This window comes from Hyaena hyaena, unplaced genomic scaffold, assembly GCF_003009895.1.
Source record: "Hyaena hyaena isolate Hyena2069 unplaced genomic scaffold, ASM300989v1 scaffold_276, whole genome shotgun sequence".
NCBI classification, from domain to species: domain Eukaryota; kingdom Metazoa; phylum Chordata; class Mammalia; order Carnivora; family Hyaenidae; genus Hyaena; species Hyaena hyaena.
Window position 1 is genome coordinate 940,820 of NW_024080909.1, and position 23,110 is coordinate 963,929.

The 23,110-nt window shown below is 47.9% G+C and overlaps 1 protein-coding gene across 6 annotated transcripts in view; it reads left to right on the plus strand.

Moving 5' to 3' along the window:
- CELF2 (CUGBP Elav-like family member 2) overlaps window positions 1-23,110 on the plus strand; it is a 308,661-nt gene that overhangs the window by 209,756 nt on the left and 75,795 nt on the right. For all 6 annotated transcript variants that reach the window (XM_039246010.1, XM_039246011.1, XM_039246009.1 and 3 more), the window contains one exon: window positions 20,020-20,068. In XM_039246010.1, coding sequence (XP_039101941.1) covers window positions 20,020-20,068 — 49 coding nt within the window. The remainder of the gene's footprint in view (window positions 1-20,019; window positions 20,069-23,110) is intronic.

Consider the following 23,110-nt stretch of genomic DNA (forward strand, 5'->3'; position numbering starts at 1 on the left):
GGGGGGGGGGGGGGGGGGTGGGAGGCGGTGCTGGGCTCATCCCAGAAGATCAGGCATGAACCCTGTTACTCAGCACACGAAACAGGAAGCACAGGACAGCAAGCGGGCTGTGGCGGTGCACAAAGACTGGGAAAAAACAGAAGTTCCTCCACCCTCCATCATTGCGCCTTGCTGCCCCGAGGAGCCCTGGCGCTTTGGAGAACAGCTGGCCCCTACCCCCAATCTCTGCTTCTGGAAACAGGGGACCAGACTCTGCACCACAGATGAGGACACTCAGAAACCAGCAGCAAGCGCTGCACACAGGGTCCCGCGGCCCCACGTTCTCCTTAACGGCAAAGTCAAGGGCAAGGAGACAGTGTCAGCACAATGCTTTTCCTCGAGTCCTGGGAGCTCGGGTGATCTCTCTCCATCCCCAGGCAGCCACCTGCTCTGTTCTCTCCCTTGGTCAGGAGGTGAGTTAGGACCAAAGGCTGAGTGTTGACTAAGACATTAGGGTATATCATGTGGTTAATTCTGTCTGGTCATCACACTGTCATTGCTTTGTTGACATAGATGTAGATATGTGGACATGCACATGTTGTGGAGACTTGGTGGTGTGTCCCTTCCACCCCCCACTGGCCTGGTCGTGGAAGCAAGAACCAGGATGCCATGTGACAGCACATGGGGTTAAACCTAGAGTTCTGTGATCTCTGGACCAAGTCCTCCCTCAGGGACCAGAAGGACCAAGTCAAAGTGAAAAATACATTCCCAGGAAACTCACCTCTACCCTTGGGTGACTGTGGGTCACTAGGGAATATTTCAGTCTGTCAGATCCCACACTGTGTGCTTGCCCACACATACACGGTTTTTAATTTCTCTAGAAAAGCATATATTTAAATACATACCAGGAAACAGTGCCAGATGCTTTGTGTTAAGTTGTACGTGAGGTCCAGTGTAAGTAGACTGACTGTCAACAAGTCGTGTAGATCAGGAAAAGAAAGCTAATTGCTGTCGTTGCCTATGTTACTGCAGGCGGGTGTAAATTCAGAACAGTAGTTCTAGAAATCACTCCAGAAGTATCTTTCTAGCAAATTTTGGTTTTGTGAATGTTTTGTCTACATGACTGGTATTTTTCAGTGACTTTTAGAATTTAGATACTTTTAACTGAATAGCAACAAATGTTTAATTAATAAAAATAATAGTAATAGTTAACATGTACCAAGCGCCTACTGCATCTTGGGCACAGTGCCAAGGGTTTTATATACACCTGAGCTCATGAAAATGATAAAATACTAGATAAATAATAAAACAGGGAGTCATAATTCGTTTTCCCACTCTGGTTGCCTTTTCAGTGAGAAGTCTATCATTCCAAATTTAAGACTGTACTTTTGGCTATTAGATGAAAATTCTCTAACAAATCACTGAACGTCGCTAATAACTGGCCTCTTCCATCTAGATACAAGGAGATGTGGAAGACAACTGTCCTCAAATTCAGCTTAACTTCACCCATAATCCTAATCCATTACAAATATCTGACGGTTTACTAATATTTATAAGCTATCATTTAAATAGGAAGAGGTGCTTCAGCCTAGATTTGGATGAGTTGTGCCTTACGTTTTTTTCTGCAGTTCATGGAGGCATTAACTATAACCACAACTCCTACAAAAAGTCATTATGTGCCTGCAGAGGCATTTATTAGAGAGTCCTAATCACTGAGGTACCCAGATCATCCCTGAGTCAGCATTGCCCTGATGTAAAACCCCTGGAGGTCATTGACCAAAATTAAATATCATCTGTAAGGAAAATAAGAGTCCCAGATTCAGGAAATCCTGGGGCTAACTTCAGTAGATTTCTGGTTAGTTGAATGTGGTTCTTTGGGTCAGCAGAGGAAGAGAGGGCATGTTGAAGAAAATGAAGAAATGAGACCCTGTCTCATCGGAGGTCATGGACTTTGGAAGCTAAAAGTGTTTTTGGAGACAGTATTGTCTGCCCTTCACATTGCAGATGAAGAAGCAAAACCCCAGAACAGTTAGGTGATGGGGCTGAGATGGAACAGCAACATGCATCTGCTGACTCCCAGCCTCTCGCTCTTGTCAGCATCTCATGCCCCCACAACTTCTGTACGAGATTATTCCAGACACGTCACTTACAGAAGCAGCAGTTCGGGGCCCCAACGACCATCTGTCCGTGGTGTTGCACTGTATGATGTGATCCGTGGTGTTACACTGTATGATGTGAGGCAGGTGAGCACGTTGATTCCTTTACTCGTTTCTACCCTCTGAGAAACACTCCGATAGTAATAATATTCTTCCTGGCCATTTACCTAAAATGACAGATGAACTAGGTGATTTTAACAGAATATTTGAGGAAAAAACAAAAGTGGTCCTAAGTTTAAGTCCATTTGCATCGAGAGCTGGTTCTGTAATGAGTAGCCCTGACTGGGGAGCTTTTGAAATGACCCATGCCCGGGCCGTGCCTCTGTAAGATAGAAGAAGCATCCCTCAGGGCCGGTGCCTGGCATCGGTGTTTTTAAAGCACTCCCGGCGATGCCAGGGTTCAGATTGAAGAACCGCTGTTGAAGAAGGACCGTCATCAGCCCCAAGGCTAAGGTGGTAGTGATGAACCTGTTTCCTCCTCCTGCTCATTTGGGTGCGTGGGAGCGCTCTCACCTACCGATGACCCTCCCACAAGTCCGGATAGCCTTGCTGCTCAGAGCCCCGGAACTGGCAGGTTGTGTGAGATGCTGACTTTGAGGGCTCACCCTGGACCTGCATTTGCCCCAGATCTTGGGTGCTTTCTGTGCACGGTACAGTTCGATGCATATGCGCCGGTGGGAACAGTCCTCACGAGTACCGTTATGCTGGGAGTCAATCGCAGTTCGCTTCAAGACCGCACTGACTGCGTGTGCACGCTTACCTCCTGCAGCAGAATCGATAGGTTTCCTCATCTCGGCGCTTGAGAGGGCAGAGCTCCTCTGTGGCTCCAGATGCTGCCTTCCTGGATTTCCTTGCAGACATTCTGAAAGTGCTCTGGGTGGGCTGAGCATCTGGGACAGGTCAGGAAGGAGGTAAAGCAGCGAAAGGCATATGAGGAGGTCCTTTGTCCTCCAGCATCTTTGTATGGGCAACTGTGTGTGTTTTCCATCCCATCAGCTCTCAAAGACCTGCCAGAAAATCTCACATGAGTGAGACTTACGTAGAATTAATTTGTCCCAGGCTGTAAGAGGATGAATGGAGTTGGTGCTGTTTTTAGCACAGTTGTTTTTTTCTGGCCAGAATAAGCTAATTCTAAAGAGGAGCAATTTTCTGCCACACGGAGTTCATCTGTAATACCCGGCAGCCTGGTCCCACCTTGCAGAGACCGTGGGCGTGTGGAGTCCCTGCTGGTTCATCCTTCACGGACCTGCACTTCCTTACTAGGGAAGCAAAGCACTGCTTATCCTCTCTCTCGATAGCCACCGCTTGAGAGACTTTTGCTGACAAAGGAAATTTCACTGCCACACGAATGCTAGGGTAGAATACACTGCCTTCAAAGGGCAGGTACTTGATAAACACGTATGTGTGTGTGTGTTTGGGAGGCTTAAGAAGAATGTCACCTGTCCTAAATAGTTGTTGTGAGATTCCCCTGGAGTGGGTTCTTGTATTCTGTCCCTACTTCCCGTGGATCTGGAGATGCGTTTCATGTGTTGGGTGGTTCACGATCACTTGAAATACCACAGGCCCCCGGGCAGCAGACTCTCTAAGCATCGAGTTATTTGTTGCCACGAAAACACTAAACCCCATATGGCCACCGTTGGCCTGAGTCATATCTTTGTCTGTCAGACCAGCATCAAAGCATGAGCTGTGGCTGGATAACAGGTAAGAAGCAGATGGCGAACAGAGGAGCCAACCAGGAAAGGAAGCCAAAGAGGGGCAGGACAAGAGATTAGTGCCTCCCACCCCAGAAGGAGGACACATTCAGGGTGAAATACCTGCTGATGGTGTGTTAGACCTACACAGAATGGGGGACCAGGAAAGGCACGTAGAAGGGAAGAGTAAAATTACCAGGCCTTCCCTGGAACTTACAGACACCTTGTGTTTATTTCTCTCGGCACAACTGACTGGCTGACCCATGGGGACAAGCCGACAGCTGAGTGTGTGTGGCCTCCAGGACTAAAACATTGTCAGCATTGCTCTTTGCTGACGTCACCTCAGAAAGTCAGGCCACACCTCTCACGCAGGCTTCTATCAGCTTAGGGTGTGATCCTGAGCCCAGCCAGACTCACAAGGGGGAATTAGCCTCCACTTCTTGATGAGGGAGATCCTGCAATACTCACGAGAGCTGTACTTCAGGTCCTGTCATTGAACTTCACATTGCCCTCCCCACCTATGTATTTCACTGTCTGATTAGAGCTGAATTAATAGACTGGGGCTGCAAAGGAGCTCTTCCTTCCTAATTATTCATTTTTGGAGATGGACAAACCATGCTTTTCCACTGCTGCTCACTGTGCCTCCCAAGTCAAGGGTGCCAAGCCCCCCACCCTTGGTCTTGGGAAGAATCACGAGTCGGTGATCGCAGGCTGCCGTGACCAGGGTCAGCACATCAGCTTGTTGGTCTAGGCTCTCAACCCAGCTGATAAATAGTGAAATCTCCTTACCACTTGAAAAGCAGGGCACAAGTGAGCCATGGTGAGGACGCTTTGGTCTTTGTGGCCATCCTGGTAATGCCTCCTGAAGGCACTTTGGCGATGCTGGCTAAGGAAAAGGGTGTTGTGCTGGTTCTTAAGGGCACACCCATGTTCTTTTTCTCTGTAACTTGCCTCACCAAAGATAGCGACTCTCATTCACAGATGGGAAATGGAAAGTGGAAGAACACTTTGCTTGAAGTCGGGGCGTCTTGTGAGGCAGGTCTCTCAAAGGCAACTGTACACAGTGCCTGGTTCCCAGAATAGCCTCGTATGGACCATGAGCTTCAGTCCCTTTGACAGCATTTGGTTGGACAGATGTCGTAGTTGGGATTCTTTGGGCATGTTCATAGGCATTTTATCTTGACACTCTTCTCTAAACATGATATGCCCTTCAGTTTTATGGCAGTGCAGATATTAAATATTTCCCATGATAACTTTAAAAGGCCTTAATGGGAAAACAAAAATTTAGCTTAGACTTTAACAAAATTTTAAATAATGGAAAAGAGCAAGTACACCAGCTGGCTAGGCATGGCATTGACTTATTAAAGGGAAGGTTGGATCTGGCCTAAAGCTTGAAATGCTGAAGACACTGGGTTACAGCAGAGCCGAGTGCAAAGGAGAACCTATAAAGACATCTTGGGCCATAAGCCTTCTAGGTGCCTTCATGACACAGCGTCACGATAGTCTCCTTTTCTCCCAATAAAAAGGAACGTGCTGTTTCTCATAAGGATGACAAGCAGAGAACTAGGCCTTTGACACGGACGTGCCCCCCGACCCCGGGCTTCGTGTTCACCCCTTCACTCTCACTCTGCACAGTTTCCATCGTGCACCCTCCTGGCTTCCTCTGACTCCTGGGCCCTGCTGCCTCTCAAATCTTGATCTTGAAATCAGACTTCTCTGCCAGACCCCAACCCTAGATGTCTGATAGCTGTTACTGGAAATTTCTGTGCATTTGGTCCACAGGCAGTTGCAATACTAAAGTCCTCTTCCGACCAGCACCCAGGGCCTCTTCAAGTATGCTTACCGGTCCACATGGCTGGGTGCACCACCCGACACAAAAACCCAGAAGTCATCCTCACCTTTCCTCTTCCCCATCTCAGTACCCCGTCTGTGGTCAGTGAGGAAGTCCTGTATTCTCCCTCAGCATCTCTGGAATTCTTTCCTCTTTATCATCTGGGCCTATGGTTACCCCCACAGCTAGGAAAAGCACAGAGGGATTAAGAGATTTTTGAAGTCATCCCTACCATAACTGCACTCACTCATCCTCCAGGTGCTCCCTTGAGTGGGAGAAGATGGAGTGGAATGAGGGCCCTGGGATTACATGTTACCCCCAGCACCCTGCGGGAGAGTGTGAATGTGGTTGTGTTGTGTCTATGGCAGAAAATAATGGACACACCTTCTGGGTCCTAAGGGTGAGATTCGACCTCCACTCTATGTCCCTTACTTTTTCTCCAGCTTCTGTGACACTCCAGTCCAGCTGTAGGATCACATGCAAGTGTTGTTTCACTCCTGTGAAGGTGAAACAGAATATTCCTTCATGGGAATCCACTGTAGCAGGTGCTGATTTCATCCTGTCACTGCTGAATGTTATTCCTCCCACCAATTATTTACGTCTTATTCTCTCCTGTATTAAGCTCCAAAATGCCTCAAAGAGAGGGAAAGTTCTCAGAGCCCAGCCTCATACCATAGATGCTGCCAACAAATGTGTGTTGAATAAATGAGCTCACAGGAAAACCTTTTACTCATTGACAATCTCTGAATATAAAATATCTGGAGAGTTGTTTACAAACCAGAGTGGGGGGTGCAAGAGGGAGGTGGGAGAGGGGTCTTAGTACTTTGATTTTCCAAGTTAGACCCCTACTTAGCCAGGTTAGACCCCTACTCCACAAACTACAAGCACAAGGTGAAACACAATCATGTATAATCACAAAGCACTTTTGTACTCTGATTGTAACACCTACATGAATTAAGAAACTAAGAGCTTACCAAGGCTTAATGAGGTCAAGTGGCTTGACCGTAGGTACTTGGAGTTGACAAAGCTAAGACTCAGACCCAGACCTTGTGATGTAACTGAGATGTTCTTTCCTCTACAGAACAAATAGAGCAGGCCAAATTTCCCAAGACCTCTTTCTTAGAAGAAACCATCAAAATAGATGAACCACTGCAGATCAAGCATCATCAATAGAGTTGTTGCCTTATTTCCTTAATTTAAAATGGCTCCCATGTTAATTTTGTTTAAGTTTATTTATTTTTTGAGGTGGGGGGAGGGACAAAGAGAGAGGGAGGAAAGAGAATCCCAAGTAAGGTCTGCACTGTCACCACAGTGAGACTCAGTGGGACTCAGCCCACATTGGGCCTCAAACTCACAAACTGTGAGATCATGACCTGAGCCAAAATCAAGAGTAGGACGCTTAACCAGATGAGCCATGCAGGTGCCCATAAATGTCTCCCATATTCTTAATATATCTCTTATCTGAGTTTATCTCTGCCATTTGAATTTCGGTTACAGTGCTGGGTGTATGAAGGCCTAAACCTGAATCCGATCTTTAGAAAACTGAGCTTCAGGGTAAGGGTATTTATAGAACAATTGAATCGTCGTAATTTCCCTGAGCTCTGCCAACAAGTAATTTCCAAAGTTGGTAAACGATCTCACACATGAGAGTGGAAGGTAGAAAAATCGAAATGAGACAGTAAAATTAAACTCGAACTCATAAAGAATTAGCGGGACTGGAGGGGAGCTCTTCATTTGGCAAAATATCAACCAAAGTTTAGTACTATTGTGGAAGAAGAGATGAATAAATAGAATTGCTAAAAACATTATCAGATGTCTTGTTCAGATGTTTAATGGATTTGCATTTTAAACATGGCTAATAAGAAATAGCCCTTAAGGCATTTTTTTTCAAACTTGCCATCTATTTTTAGTATGGGGAATATTTTTTTTTAAATCAGCTTCATTCATTTTAAAGAAAAAAGGATACTTAATCATTTTTACCTGAACATGATTAAGAGAGGAAAATGACACTAGTTATCTGCTCTCATTCACTTAGTATAAATCCCAAAGGCCATGGAGGTAACTAAATAAATAAATGGAGAAAGATCGCTGAGTGAGGTATGGTATTTATTTGTCTGTTGTAAATGAAGTTGTCATCGCTAAGCCAATCAAACCATGCATTTTTTATGAGAGGTTGCCACTTGCAGAGATGGAAATGTTAGACACTAATTAATAAACGTGGCTGGCACAGCAACTCAAACAAGTCAGAACTCTGACGCTAAGCTAGGGAAGGATCAGTAGAATACGAAATTCAGTGGGGTTTTTCTGTGGATTTGAGGAGATGCCAGTACCCTGTCAGAAGGTTTAAGAGAAGATACGGTTGGTTTAAGTTTTCCAAGTTAGTTTTGAACCAGAGGTTTTAAAGATTTGCTTGATAGAGGGGTATCCTTGTGGTAGCTTTAGTCTGTCTTGAAGTTGAAAGGAAACCCAAGATTACTGGATAAATCATCACTAATCTTAACAGCATTGAAGCTGCAGAGAGTAGGTGAAGGGAGCCCATCAATTCCGTGCTTGGTGTTGGGAGTGGTTTTGCTTTGTGTCATCAAGTTCACATGTAATTGAGCTCATACACTTGTAAGTATTGCAGATGAATTGCTGGAAAGCTCTCCAAACCTTACAAAGGAGAAAAGCCTACATGAATTGAACTTTGGGGGCTTCTCACAAGTGACCCAAAAAGAAAACAACGCAGTTCCATTGCTGTGCAGTGTACGAGGTTGTATCCTTGGAAATTGTCAGCATTCAGCTATTCATAATCTACAAAGTAGCAATTTCACATGATTCAACCTAATGGCATATAGGTGTTCTGGTGTAACATACACAATAGTTATATTGACGAAGAAAGTACTGTGTTCATATGTACGGGAAAGGTTGTGCCTTTTTCTGGAGAGGCAGATGGATGAGGTCCCAGTAAGAGGGAGTTTGACTAAAGTTGAAGAAAAGTGTTGAGCAATTGTGAGAAATAAGCCTGAAAAGGTACTTCGGGGCCAAAGCCTGGACTTGCTTGAAAGACAGGCCAAGGAGCTGGAATTTAATTTGGTGGATCATGGGAAGCTTTTGGGTGAGGGACAGAAATTATTTGACCAGAGTTTTAGGCAGATTAAAAAGGCACTGCTGTACGGGATGCTTGGAAGGCAAGGACCAGAGGTGGAGAGGGGGCCTTTCAGGAATCTGAGGGAGCAGGAATCAGGAGCTAACAAGGTGGCAGCAGTGGAAACAGCAAGGAGTAGAGAAGAAACACTAAGCAGAAATTCTAAACTGAGAATTGCAAGAGGAAGAAAAATCAGATTTAGGGGCCAACCCAGAGCATCAGTCAGGCGAGGGGCTGGGAAAACTGACCCGGCAGCTGTCTCTTCCAGCTCCCGGGTTTCCTCCAGCCAGGGTTGGAAACTCACATGCAGCCGGGCAGGTTGCACTGTCCAAAGGGTGTTTGGTGTGGGGATGCAGCAGGAGTGTGGCTGAAAGCAGCTGAGTGACAGGTTCTGGGAAGCAGTACCAGGGATTGCCAGGAACTGAGTCGAGCCCCAGGCAGGAGGTGCACCCCTGGCTTGGTCAGGACATGGGGCTGGGTTTGCATGGAGTGGACAGGTGCTCAAGGGCCAGGTCAAGCAGCAGGCATCCCCACACAGAGTGAAGGTGAGCAAGGGAGGTACAGGGATCCACTCCCCAGTGCACAGGGCCCGGTTCATCCCTGTTGCGGGGTGACGGCAGGTGGGGAGTGGTGAATGACCTCAGAACAGCTGGTGTTGGGGAAGGAGCCCCCATGAGCCTGGCAGGCTGGGTTCTCCTTTATCCCAAGGCTTTGAAAGAGCCGAGCCCAAAGATGGCCATTTCAGGCAGAGGCTAATGTCAAAAAGACTATTTTTTAAAGCAGACTCATTTGTCTTAAAATATGAGATTATGCTAAGTTGGGGGCATGCGGAGTCATAGTATTGGAAATATAAATGAACTACCCGGGTCATTAAACCACTCCTTAATGGCCAGGCCAGGCGTTATTGTTTCAATGTGTATTTTGCATGGCTCAATTAGGCAGCACATCTAATTTAGCATCTGGGTAACATCTGGAAGGATGACTCTTGGAGCATCCATCACTGGTTTTGGGAGACAATTCCACAATCAAAAAGAAATCATGATTAAAAAGGATATCTGTACATTTCCCATTTTGTAATAAGGGCAAATTATTACCTTTCTGCTAATTTTGGCTCATTAATCAGCGGTGATTGTGATCTCCCAGCTGTCACACAGTCCTCATGTGGTCTTCTCGGTTCTTGGGGCTGTCCCAAGTGTCGCTTTGACAGCGCTAGAATCCTACAAGCCTTTTGTTACGTTGAGTGTTCCCGTTTGTCTTCGTTTCCAAAACTGCTTTGTGCCCTCTAGCTTTTTGTCATTAAAGCATATAGATCTCAAGATTTGAGACAAAAGCAAGGTACACCTGCAGCCTTACAGTTTCAACTCGTTATGCTTTACTTTTCACCAAATTTATTTGGGAGCTCAACTGATTGTATAAATTGCTTATTATATTCCAAAGATGCAGTGACCGAGACGTGAGGACTGAAATGTAATCGAAGAAAGGGCTTTCCATTCACAAGACTGATGCTAACTAAACATAATAGCAGTGCCTTCTACAGAAATAACAGCTAATGAGGCACCAAATTTGAAGGACTGGAGAGTAACCAAGAGACCTAGATTAACCTCTCCAGGTAACATACTCTAATAGTTCCAAGGAAAATCAAACTACAAGAAGATAAACATTCTTCTTGAATAGCCGTGCTCCTGAGAGCGTTATGCTCCCACTTTGTGATAACAATTCTTTTTCATTCATATCCCCTGCCTCTGCCTTTGAGCCCATGTATTTTTCATGTAATTTTAAGAATAAATAAAGCAAAATGGAAGCTTGTGCTATTAATGTGAGAGCATAGAACCTAATCACAGCTAATGAGTATAATAAATGCCCGGCTGTACCTCCTCTTGTTTGTATGTGTTATGTATGTCCGGAAGGTAACGCTGGCTGAGTAACTAGGACGCCGGACGCCAAGTTACAGATGGGGTTGCGGAATGTTACTTGACAGCCAATTAGAGTAATCTGTCAGAAATGATGACTTAATCACCATAACGGACTCTACATTCCCTCCTAGAATTCCACCCAGAGTAATCTAATTTTCCCGCCATATTTTGTTTCATTGATTTTATTTAAAAAAATTTTTTTTTCAGGACTGAATGGCTACCCTGTTTATTTTCCCCCCTCTGGAATAGCCCATGATTGTAGTAGAAATGTAAATAGATTGTGCCAGGTAGCTAAACAGGCTGCCCCACAGCCCAACAGGCCAAAAGCAGACCTGTAATTTGGGTTCTCTAGGTTTTTCTCCATCACTGGATTGTAAACAAGCTGGGAGTTCATTGAACCTAGCTACATACCTTCCAGGTGAGCAAGGAAGCTGTTCCCTTCCGGTATGTTATCTTGGGTTTCGAATGGGTGTCCACCCACCAGGGGAACCCTTATGTTTTGTAAAATCATTGTGATAGTGATGACTTCATTAGGCACTGAGTGCTGTAAGCATTTCTCGTGCATCAGTCAGTGACCATCAGGAAGAAATAGTTATTTGCACTCTGAATTATCTCCGCTGGTTGTAACTGGCCATGGGAAGAGAAGAGGTAACCTAGATTTTCTTATTGTTACCATGTTCAAAGCCACTTTCTTCCTTCGCTGAGATCACTTTTATAAAATCTGTGGTTAGCAAATACTGGTTGAAAGTTTTCTACACACGTGCTGTGTCAACTCAGCCGATGGCAATGCACAACAGCAATTTGGAGTAGCCCTGGGACTTCCAAGTATAGACGAATCCCATGCACTCCCTTCCCACCAAAAGCTCCATCCTCAGAGGGCAGCTATGCACTCTGTTTTCTCCAGGATTTCCAAAACCGTATTCAAATGAACAGGCATCGTACAATCTGATCTGTTAACAGAAAGCTAGAAGCTAGGGCCTTCTGGTGTGAATGATGGCTTTTCCAACAATAAGTGGTCCACACTGCTTGGGTGCCTGGGTGGCTTAAGCATCTGACTTCAGTCAGGCCATGATTTCATGGTTCACGGGTTCCAGTCCTGCGTCAGACTCTATGCTGATGGCTCAGAGCATGGAGCCTGCTTCATATTCTGTCTCCCCTTCTCCCTACCCCTTTCCTGCTTGTGCTCACTGGCTCTCAGAAGTATTTTTAAAAAAAAATAGTAATAAGTAGTCCACACTGACTGATTTTATGGATTCTAGTGCACTTTCTTGCCCCATCCATTTAGAAGGAAACCACAAAATGTAGACTCAGTTAACGTCAGGGATTCAAAAGTATTTTCATCTCTGAGGATAACTGATAAGCTAATCTTGTCCCTCATCAGTCCAGTTATCACTGATGGAAGTGGGGAACGTTTCAGATAGCTTGCCCCATGGAACAAACCTCTGAGTCTCTTTCCATCATGTGTGTGTCTTATTGAGAAGGGGCTGATGAAGGGGTCGTGGAAGAATGAGCCTGAACCCCTGAATTAGGACACAGAGCCCCTCCACAGTCATGGCACATTGGCCACGGAAGGGTTCTCCTGCCATGGCTACAGAGCTACGGGTTTTTTCTCTCCATCATTACAGCCTTTGGGGTTGTCTTTCCTGCCCTTTTTCATGGCGAAAACACAGACAGTACATCTTGTTCTGAGGCTCACTTACGATGTTTTTATGTGCACGTGAAATACACGTACTCCCAGACATCTGTGCACACACATATGTACACTGCGCACACTCGTACATGATTCTGAGTGGGAAGAAACTTAGATAATCTTTATGTTTAGTAAGGACAAGGGAAACTCTGCTCATTTTACTAGTTCTTAGAAACTCTAGATTCACTTGCAGCATAGCTCTTCGGTTATGTGGTAGGGGAAGTCTAGCCAGAGACTCTTGAGGCTGAAGCCCTCCTCCACTACTGACTTGATGTCTGGCTTGGCCCACATTACTTATGCCTCCTTCTCTCCCTTGCTCTCCTCCCTCCACTGACTCCCCATATGTACCTGTCTCAGGGCTATTGGGACAGTTAAGATATATACGGAGCCTATACAACAACATTTGGCACAGGAATTTTGAGAAGGAAAGATTTCCTCTGTTTCTCACAAAAATTGTCTGAATTCTCTGTTTCCCTTAACAGGTGTAGCTCTGGGCTGGTTGTGGCTGATGCAACACACGATTTGTGTCATCGATTTCTTGCAGAGGTGTCATACTGTTACTAAAGTTCTTACTCAGTAGGGATAAGTCCACATTCCTGAGGCTGCCTTTGTTTCTCCCCATCCTCTCTCACACGGAGCAGAACTATGACCGAAATGGCACAGTTAGCTGTGGCCTGGAGAGATGAACCAGCCTTCACGGCTCCAGGGCACCTAACTGTACCAGAACACCCTTAACTATACACACAGTCTTCCATCTGGGCCCACGGCATGCCTCCAACGGGAGGCAAATCATTTGAAACTTATTTTTGCCATTCGTAAAACCTTTTCAAGAAAAATGCAGAAAGTACAGGTGCTGTAGGTATTTGACAGTGTCCTGTACGGTGAGGAGCTTGAACTCGATCAGCATTGCCACCGAGTGAAAGCAGAGCTCCGCTTTGCCTAGGAGGACCAGAATCCTGTCATTTTCTCATTTGGCACATGGCTCTTGTGTGAAGTCACGTCTTTCCCACCACCCCCCTTTTTCTCCCTTTAAATATTTTATGGGCAGTGAGCTTATAATATGTACCATCACGGCTGCTCCCTCAGGGGTCAGGACAGGCTTAATAATGAGATGCGGGAGAGTGACTCTGTAAAACGCACTTCAGGTTAAAAATGGCATGTTTTATTGAATCTCGTGTTAAAGGTGGTTAACTCATCAATCGGTGATGGCTGGGGTTAAACAAGTTTCTACATGAGTTCTGTCTCTGTGTGAGAACCCAGTCGTGTCTCGCTCCCCTAGGCCCTCCATCTCCCAGACTCGGCCCATGTTAAACATTGCCTACTAAAACTCAGAATGTCCCCCTTACTCATCACAGGACCAGGGCAGAGAGGTTTGGAGAAATCACGCCAGACTTCGGATATAATGGGACCTCTAGAGAGTGCGGCCCATGAATGCTGGTGCTCTGTGGCCCAGCCCATCTCTGTCACTGTGACATGGCAGGACCCTGTACGTGCCGTGACCTCCATGGACTTGGTGTAATGGCCTTGCTCCAACGTTGCGTCCTCATTGTCATTTTCATGAGCCACAGCTGGGCACTCCTGTGACAACCCAAAGGTCAATGCATTCAGGAGTGAAGATTGTTGGGTCCAACCAAGAGATCAGCCATTCTGAAGACCAGGAGTTGGGAAGCCCAGTTCTGGGGCCCTTTGTGTATGGGGGTGGGGAGGGGTGATGAGAGGAGGGCGGGCCAAGCGCTGCTCCCTCACTGGGATGTGGGATAAAGGGGGAGGCCCTATACCACAAGGCTGGAGAGCCCCAGTGATGACCCACAGCTTCCCACGAGAGCTGGAGGTGGGGGATATCAACTGTGCCCATATCGGGGCAGCAGTCTACAGGTCGATGTTGATGCCATGCTTAGATCTGGTGCGGGGTTCTGTCCTGAACCTCAAGAGTCTCCCTGGAAGCCTGATCAGGTCCCCAAGAAATGGATCTCCCTGAACTGCAATAACTGTCTTCTTCTCTGGTAGTCTCCACCTTCTGTAAGTGGGATGGAACAGTAAACACACAAACGTAACCGAAATTAATCAATTTCTGAGAAACATGTTGGCTCCAGTCCTACCCCCACCCCTTCCCCCCAACAGGAGGGAAGGAGCTCCCAAAATTTCTCCTTCAGTTAGATTTCATTTGTTTTTAAACAAAGAGGGCTAGAGACCAAGAAGTTAACCAGCACCTTAATGTGTAACTTGAGGCAAAATGTTGTTCTACAATAAAATGAAAAATTCATGTGCAAAGAAATCTTCAAGGAAATAGATTTAGAAGGCTTTCTTCATAGAAATGCAAACTTGATGAAATATGTTAAGTCAAATTTACTGCCTCGAACAGGATCCGTTTCCAAAACGATTGATCTTGGCATTTCCCCGGGACAAGCACTCTGCCAACAGGGAACCCTGTTGTTAGATTTGCTCCAAGGACAGCTGACTTCAACACAAATAATAGACTCACGGCTCCTGTTTCCCTCGTGCCTGGGGAAAACGGCCCTGTGGATGTCACAGGCTGGTGTTATGACATTCCTAGACCCCTCAACAGCATAGACAGATCACGACAGTACAGACCACTCAAGATTGTTTCAGACACGGCCGACCCTGGATGCTTAGGGAGATGCAGATTCAACTTCACTAGTGCATGGCTCTTAGAAGACTCCTTGCAAAACTTCTTGAAGACCATCCTCCCCTAGGGAACCAGCCTCAACCTTGACTCTGATACTGCCTTGTGATGGGTGAGGCATTGGGAGACCGGAAGAGTGACGGCCAGGTTCCCTGACCCTTCCTCTGGTCCCCATTGCTGTCAGGTGGGACCTCTAAGTGCAGAGCACAGGACGGGCTCTGCCCCCCACCTCTGTTCCAGCTCTGTTCCCCGGATCCCCAGTCTCTAGAGCTGAACAGCAGTTTGGACACCCTGGGTTTCTTCTCTGGTTTTTGCAGAGGTGGTCAGGGTGTGGTTGTTGCTGGCCACCCATCCGGTTCATGGTTTTAATTGAAGCTGGAGTAGATTTGCATTATTTTCATGTTGAAATTCTCCCATCTATGAGCACATCCCTCACTATCAGTCTTAAGCTTTAAGTATTTCGTATTTGCTGAATGATCTTCAGTGACTTCTGTCACTTCCTCTCTTAGAAGGTTGTCACATCATTCTTCAGTAGCAGCGTGGCCTGTTCTCTCTCTCTCTGTGCCTTGGAATGTGTCCTCTACTCTGACATGTCCTTACTCAGGCCCTGGTCAGCGTTAGGATTTCTTCAGGATTGAACTCAAACACTGCTCTGGCTGAGACTCCTCCGGCTTGCCCTCCCTTCATCTGCATTGGCCATCTCTCGGTCCCCACGCTGCGTTTCTCGGCACGGCGCATGCCACCGGTGTTTCCCTCCCCACTGCCATATTACAAGCTTCACCGGGACCAGACTCTTGTGTCTGTGTGTTGCTAGCATGTAACTAACAGGGCATCCTGAAAACACAAAACAAGTGAATGAATCCATGGTGCTAGTTATACGTTGTCAAATCTTTGAAACCATTTCCTGTTAGAGGAAAGGAATCCCTTTATCACCCCTTGAAACCTTACACGGGAATGCCTTCTCCTTTCCACTAATTTTCCCACTCCACTGAACAGACCTCCCAAAGTTGTAGGAATCCCGAGATTTTGAGGCAGTAAAACAACATTATGAGATCAACTCCTCCAGACCAGATTTTTTTTCTTTTTTTGTCTTCCTTGACATTTACATCCCATATCTGATCAGAAATTTGTAACTCAAATGAACTGTTCATGATAATGAGACATTCTTAATACAGTGCTGATTGAACACCTCTCTCCCAGAAGGTCACAGCGCTGTACACACATTATCTAAGTAGTCTTCAGAACACACCTGAAGGAGGGCAACCACCCGTTCAGAATTTGCCATGCTCTGACAGTCTAGCCGCGTGAAGTTGGCTTTGTCTCTCTCTGGGCCCGGGGAAGACTGGAACCAAGTTCGATTCTGCAGTGGTAATAGCTGCGTTCTCACTACCAGTGTTACATTCCAGATCCTTCCAGCTAGTCTCAGGTCAGAAATGGAGCTCATTCTCTCAGCAGCTGCAGGAAAGCAAGAGTCAAGTCTCCGAGTAATAACTAGTCATAAAGCTACATAGGTGAATTGGGGGAGGTCAGACCTGACGGTGTTAACAGTGGCACCGGTGAGCGGGGCCTGTAGTCCTTCATCGTAGGCTCTATGTCCACGCCCCACATTGGGCATTTTGTGGAGAAGCGGTGTGATCTGGGGAGACCCAGCCCTGGATTAAGAAGACAGAGCTTAGATTTTTTTTGATTGCAGAAATTGTGTGTGCATCCTTAGTGAAGTCGCTTATTCCCTTCAGACCGGTAACTGGAGAGCATTGCCCTGAATGCTCCCTGGGCTCTTTACCGCCTTAAAGTAGAAGGATTTCTGTTCGTGCAGAACGAACGCTCCCGGAGCTCTTGTACCTCAGGTGCCAGGCTCCCCACCCGAGCACTCCGGCTGCGCCCTGTTCTCGGGTTGACCACCGTTTATTCTTCTTTCTGTGTATTCATACCAACCACCGTGATGGATCATAAGCTTGCTGCGGGCAGGAGTCTGTTCATTTGTGTTTGTGTCTGGATGTGCTGTCACACATGTACCCCTCTCTCCATGCCGTAACCTGTGACTCTCCTCTGAATCTTCACATTTTCATCTGTGCGTCTTTGCTGGCTGGGGAAGACGGACTCCACCGCCCTGCCTCGGCCCCTGACTCCACTGAGCTTTTTCTCTTCCCACCCACCCTGGAGCCTCAGCTTCTTGACAAAGCCGCATACATTTCTCCTGCTGTTTTCCTCCCTCTGACTCCCCCACTCCCTACAGGGTGGCGATCTGGCCCCACCGCCCCACAGAAACTGCTTTGGAGAAATTTCCAGAAGAATATCTTCTTGTCGAATGCAGAAGGAGCCTGGGGCATTTTCATCCTCACGGCTATCCCAGCTGGAAGTGCTTGCTCTGGTCCCAGCCTTGTTCTTCAAGCTCTCCCATGAGGCCCCTGCCTCTGACCGCCCTCTGCCCTGTCCCTTCTAGATTCCTCTTTCTTATGATTCTCTGTGGTGCTTTCCTCGACTCTTGGCTCCTTTCACTTTTACATCCCCTCCTGGACAGTTTCATGCATGCCTGTGGCTCCTGCTGCCAGGGGTGCCCCCCCCGCCAGAGCTGTCGCTACAGCCTGGGACACACACCCCCAACTTCTCTCCAGCCCCAGTCACGCTGAGCGGGGCGTGTCCAGACCTGCACTCATCAGTCTCCCCCACATCACTTTCTCATGTCTCCTCTCCTTGGGCCCTGATCCCACAGTGGTTCTCTCTCGCCCTCATCCCCGCAGCCAGCCGGTTGCCTGTGAGGTTTAGGCCTGCGGCAGCTTCACACGAACGTGTGCAGTAGCCTCTTAGCTGTCTTCTCCCACATCTCTTCTTCTGTAATCCATCTACCGCACTGTACCCAAAAAGGACTTTTCTAGAATTCAGATTTGACCTTGTGGCCCTTGCTACTTGAATCTTCTGTGCCTGATTTGACTGTTAGTTTCGGTTCCTCCGCGTGCAGGACCCTCTGAGACCCGGGCACCCGCTGCGCCTGCACCCCTGTGCCCACTCCCCCCCCCTCCCCCGGCGTCCTCCACCTCCCACATGCTGGCCTCCCTGCTGGGAGGAAGTGGCCTGTCTCTCACCAGTGCACCTTTCTGCATAGGAGACTCTGTTTCAGAGGCCGTTTCCCCCGCGCCTGCTGGCAAGTCCAGCTTGGCCTTTAGGACTCGAACCACTTACCCCTTTGCTTGGAAGCCTTCACCTTCCTGCCCGGGCAGAACGAACTGCCCGCTCCCCCGGGTCCCTGCCCCACCCGGTCCTTGCGTCTCCCCAGGCACTTAGCGTGCTCGAGGGGCCGTGTGCACGTCAGCACCCCACACACAGTGAGCCCCCGGAGGGTCGGACCTCCTTCCCTTGGCCGTGTTCCCCAGCTCTTGGCCGAGAGCCTGGTACAGTGTGGGTGCTTCACGCGCCTTTGCGGAAGGGGTGGCTGAAGGCAGGCCGGGAGGGGAGCCGCCCGGGGACCCGCCGGCCTTCCCCAAGCGCTACCTGTAGGGGAAAGCCCGCGCCCCCCAGCCCACGCCCAGGCTTTGCCCCTCTTACTTCTGCCGCCTTTTTTAGGGGTATGTTCCAGTCTTTTCCGAAAAGACTGGTCTACTGTCTGAGCCCCGAACATCCCGCTGTCTTCCGGGTCTCTCCTCCACAAGTTGAACGTGTTAATGGAGTGGGAACCCGAGTGGACCCCACGCATCAGGGCTTCGCTCAGTGAGTAAAAGCATCTTGCTTTTTAGAATAAACGGAGCCGCGCTGACTTATTTAGCCTCTTGTCCGCTGATAATGCTCCCTCTTTCCTCCTCCTCTTGCGCAGACCCTGGCAGGCTTCAGCTGCACGTGGGCCCGCCTGCCTGATGATAATTGCCCGTCATTTAAGGGCCAGAGCCAAGTACCATTCCCCTCTCCTTTAAATTAGATAAAACCCAGAGCTGTGGCTCACAGGGGACGCAAGTCCACCGGGCGAATTAAGGGTTCAGAGAGAATGGGACCCATTATAATAAAAGCGTCTGCACGGACAGTGATTGCATCGACACTGTGGCTCCGAGGTTCCTTGGGGTATGCTGAAATAGGAAGCCAGAGGGCCTCTCAGAGTGGTCAGAGGAATTTATTTTAATTGGAAATGGTGGTAGCGTTCTTGTGCTTGGAGTAAACTCTGCAGACCGCACACGGGCATGAGACGGGCATGGTGTAAAGAGCCACACAGGAGCCAGCGCGGCAGCTCAGGACCTAGGCTCCACTCTGTCTCAGGTTCCTTCCACTCCCGCATCCCTACAGAGGGGACGGGATGGTGAGGTCCACGCCGCCCGCCCTTCCTCCCCAAGCTCCTTCCTCCTCCTTCCTTTCCTGGGTCTGCATTCTTATTTCGTACTCTGTATTTAATAAAAATTATATAATGGTGCCTAAATCAATCTAGATGCTAAGCCTTCACATTATTTGTAACTATGAGATCTAAGGGAAATCCATACAAAATGGCCAGAAGGAAAACAAAGTTTGCTGCGGTTCAATTTGTAAGAGTTACAAAGTAACAGTAGCTCATTTTTCTCAGCAGGTCCTGTGCCCTGTTAACAAAGCCCTTTACCTGCATTTGCTTGTTTCATACTCATGGTTTACAGATGAGGAAACTGAGGCTCAGAGAAGTTGAGACACTTGCCCAAGATCACATGGCTATGATGAATGGCAGAGCGAGGATTGCCTATAAGATACAGGCAAAAACTTTACTGAGTGGCAGAACCAGGTTTAAACCCCACAGTCTGACTGCAGAGCCCGACCTTTTAAATACTGTGTCACGATGCCCTGTGACTCAGAGGATTGCGTTCCTGAATGTAACCACAGGCTTGCCTTCTACCAGGGTTACTATTAATGGGAAGAGACCCTGTTATTGTTTCTGTGTCCGTATGACATTATCAGCACTCATGTTTAACAGTGTGGGTTGTCTGAGGCTTGTTCATACAGTTGTTCAATCTGCCTTTACTTTCTCACTTTTGTATTTTTAGATGCATCATCCCATTCAGATGAAACCTGCCGATAGTGAAAAGTCAAACGGTAGGTGGTGGTCAACTGTCTCATTTAATACTGTTTCTTTCAATTAAGAAGTCAGGCGGGGAGGGAGGAGCCAGCCCCACTTGCTGTTGCTCTGGGGGGGGGGGGGGGGNGGGGGGGGGGGGGGGGGGGGGGGGGGGGGGGGGGGGGGGGGGGGGGGGGGGGGGGGGGGGGGGGGGGGGGGGGGGGGGGGGGGGGGGGGGGCACTCCGGGGAACTTGCCCTGGGGTTGGCTTAGCTGGAGAAACGCAGGATTCGCTTTCCTGCCTCGGTTCGCCTCTGGTGTAAAGATCTGTGAAGATGGTACGAGAAATGGTTTTCGGTGTCCCTCCATTTGAAGCTTGCTCTTTCTGTGTGGTGACTCTGTGGCCTTTGCCTCTTGTCGATCTCCTTGCACAGAGCAGCCCAGGACACCTGATGGGGAGGAGGAACCTCACAGTGTGCAGAGCAGATGAGCGGGAAAGGGCTTGCCCACGAAGAATCCTGCTGTCTTTCCCCTCTCTGGTGTGCTCCTCAGTGGAACTCTTTTCTCGAAGTTGTACTGATGCATTTGCATCCGAATTCATTCAGAATTCAGTCAACTGATTAAATAAACGGATGCTCGCTACTAAAATATGCATGTGATGAGGTCCGGGAAGTAATTGAGATTTAGCTCTCCGACACACGGGAGGGCCGATAGCCACATTTCTCTCTCGTAAGTTTCTGCTTCCGTTTAAACCTGCCTTCTGTCCCTGTTTTGTTCTCTGACTTCACTGAAATGTATGTCAAAGGAATCCCTTACCTTCTCAGACCTGGGTGCGTCTCTGCCCCACAAGACTGACATAATCAGCACTGTTTGCTTCCACGAGCAGGTCTGCACCTCATTAACTAGTAATCAGGGCAGAAGCCATGCACTTGGAGAGCTGCATATCTGCAAATGTAAATGATGATTGGGATCTAAAGCTCTCCACAAGGTTTTTGTTTTGTTTTGGGTTTTTTGCTAATTGTGGTGCATCCCATTTTCTGGCTTCTTTGCAGACTAGGTAGGAAGTTTTGAAGAAAAGGCCAAGTCTTACTACGGTGCCAGCAGCACCCAGTTAGGGTTAAGGGAGTAGACTTCTGCATGCGGCCCACTGGCTTCTCATCTGCCTCACCCCTGCCCGAGGGTTTCTTCCCACCCCCCACCCCTACTACCTTAACCACAAACACTGCATCCAGCCTCAGAGGGTCTGAGGTCTCGCGGGACTTTGGGCAGGCCTCTTCGATCCTTTGCTCAGCAGTTGCTCATTGATGACCTCTGGGCACCAGACATGTTGCTAGGGAATCTAGCAGGGAATCTGAAGAAGACGACTATAGAGACACTGCCCTGACCCCGGAACTTACCACCCTTCAATCTGCTGATCCAGTGATCACTTAAAGACAAACGTTAATCTCCGTGTTCGTGGACTGGGGATAAATGTAGCTACCTCACATAGGTTGGCTTTTTTGTTTTAGATTCATATAAGATATTCATAACAGTGCTTTGCAAAGGATAGAGTGCCACTTCTGTAAAATGCAAATTATCATTATGACCCAGATTTTTCCCTGGCTTCAGAGGGCTCTGCACTGAGTGTCTACAGGCAGAAGGCCAGGCACCCATGCCGATTCCTGAACCTTTTTGCTCCAAAAGTACCCATTTATAGTGTGGTCTCTTCCCCATGGAGAGAGAAGTCCTATAGTTGGGGGATGAACCCTGCCTGTTAAGGTCATCTTGGAGCTCCTGGCCACCAAGAAGCATTCTCTTGCCTTTGGACTCCTAATTTTCTCAACTGTGTCAGAACAAGGGCCACGGAGGAAGGTTTGTCTTATTTCTGAACCTTAGGTTGTGGTTGTAAGAACATGATGACTTAGAGAATTGAACTGGAAGTGTGCGACCTGGAATACCCAAGTAGTTGGACCACGAAAGGGTTTCCTTCTTCAGCATTTGCTGCTGTGTGGGCACAGACCTGACTCAGAGAACCCATTCTATGGGTTAGCCGCCTGGAGGGCTCAGAATGGTTGGTGGCTCTTGTTCCCAGTGGCAGCTCCGGACAGAGGGTGACGTTTGCTCTGGGTCTAGAACCACAGTAACAGTGTAGATGTGCCAACGGCGAACCCAACTTGGCACTATCTCAGACGCCAAGCAGGGTTAGACAGTGTTTCACTAAGATGAGAGCAATCTTAAAAATGCCATTGTTCAGGAAGCAACCCAGGGTGGCAGTTACAAGCTCTTTTGGGGAGCCTGGACTTGACCCCTGACCCTGCACACGTTAGCTGTGTCCTTGGGCACGTCCCGTGACCTCATCCATCCCCCGTATCTCCAGCTGTCAGAGGCAGCTACGGTAGTCTGCAGTCTGAACAATTCCTGTACTGCCCACCTCACAGGGTTGTTCAGGGAACACATACGTTAACATCTACAAGGAATTTGGCATAATACCTGCCAAGGTGTTCCCTCTGCTACAGCACCAGCACGTTTGTGGCTCGCCAAGGCAGCTGCTTTAGTGCATTCTGAGCAGCAGAGGCCGGCACTTCCGGCCTTGGGTTTTCATAGCAAAGCACAGATCTGTCCACACGAGGGAACAATCACTCCCGCCTTCCTTCTCGTTGGGCCAGCTCTTCCTTTGCTTTGTAGATTGACCTTCATTTTCTGAGTTGTCAGGAAAAAGAAAGTCAAAAAGTGTAAGTGGACTGAACCAGCTCCTTTTAAATCATTTTACTCTCTGGAGGTGCAAAGTCTGTGCATCACCTTGCATAGACTGAACCAGCTTCAGGGTTCTCCTTGGACCTGATTGAGGAGTCAGGAAAAATGTATCATTTTCGAAAGCAAGCGATAAAAGCTGCAAGCCCTTTCTGATTGCACATGGCAGTTTTGACAGGTAAGCATAGTTTCCAGAGCTCCTAGAGCACAAAGATTTCTTTGGCTCAGATGCTCTCAGTAGTTGTGAAAGAAGAATAACGAGGTCTAATTGCACCTTTATTGAGTTTGCTGACATTTATGGATCGCACAAAGGACTCATCACAGTTAGACAGTTACCGTCTTCATTATCAG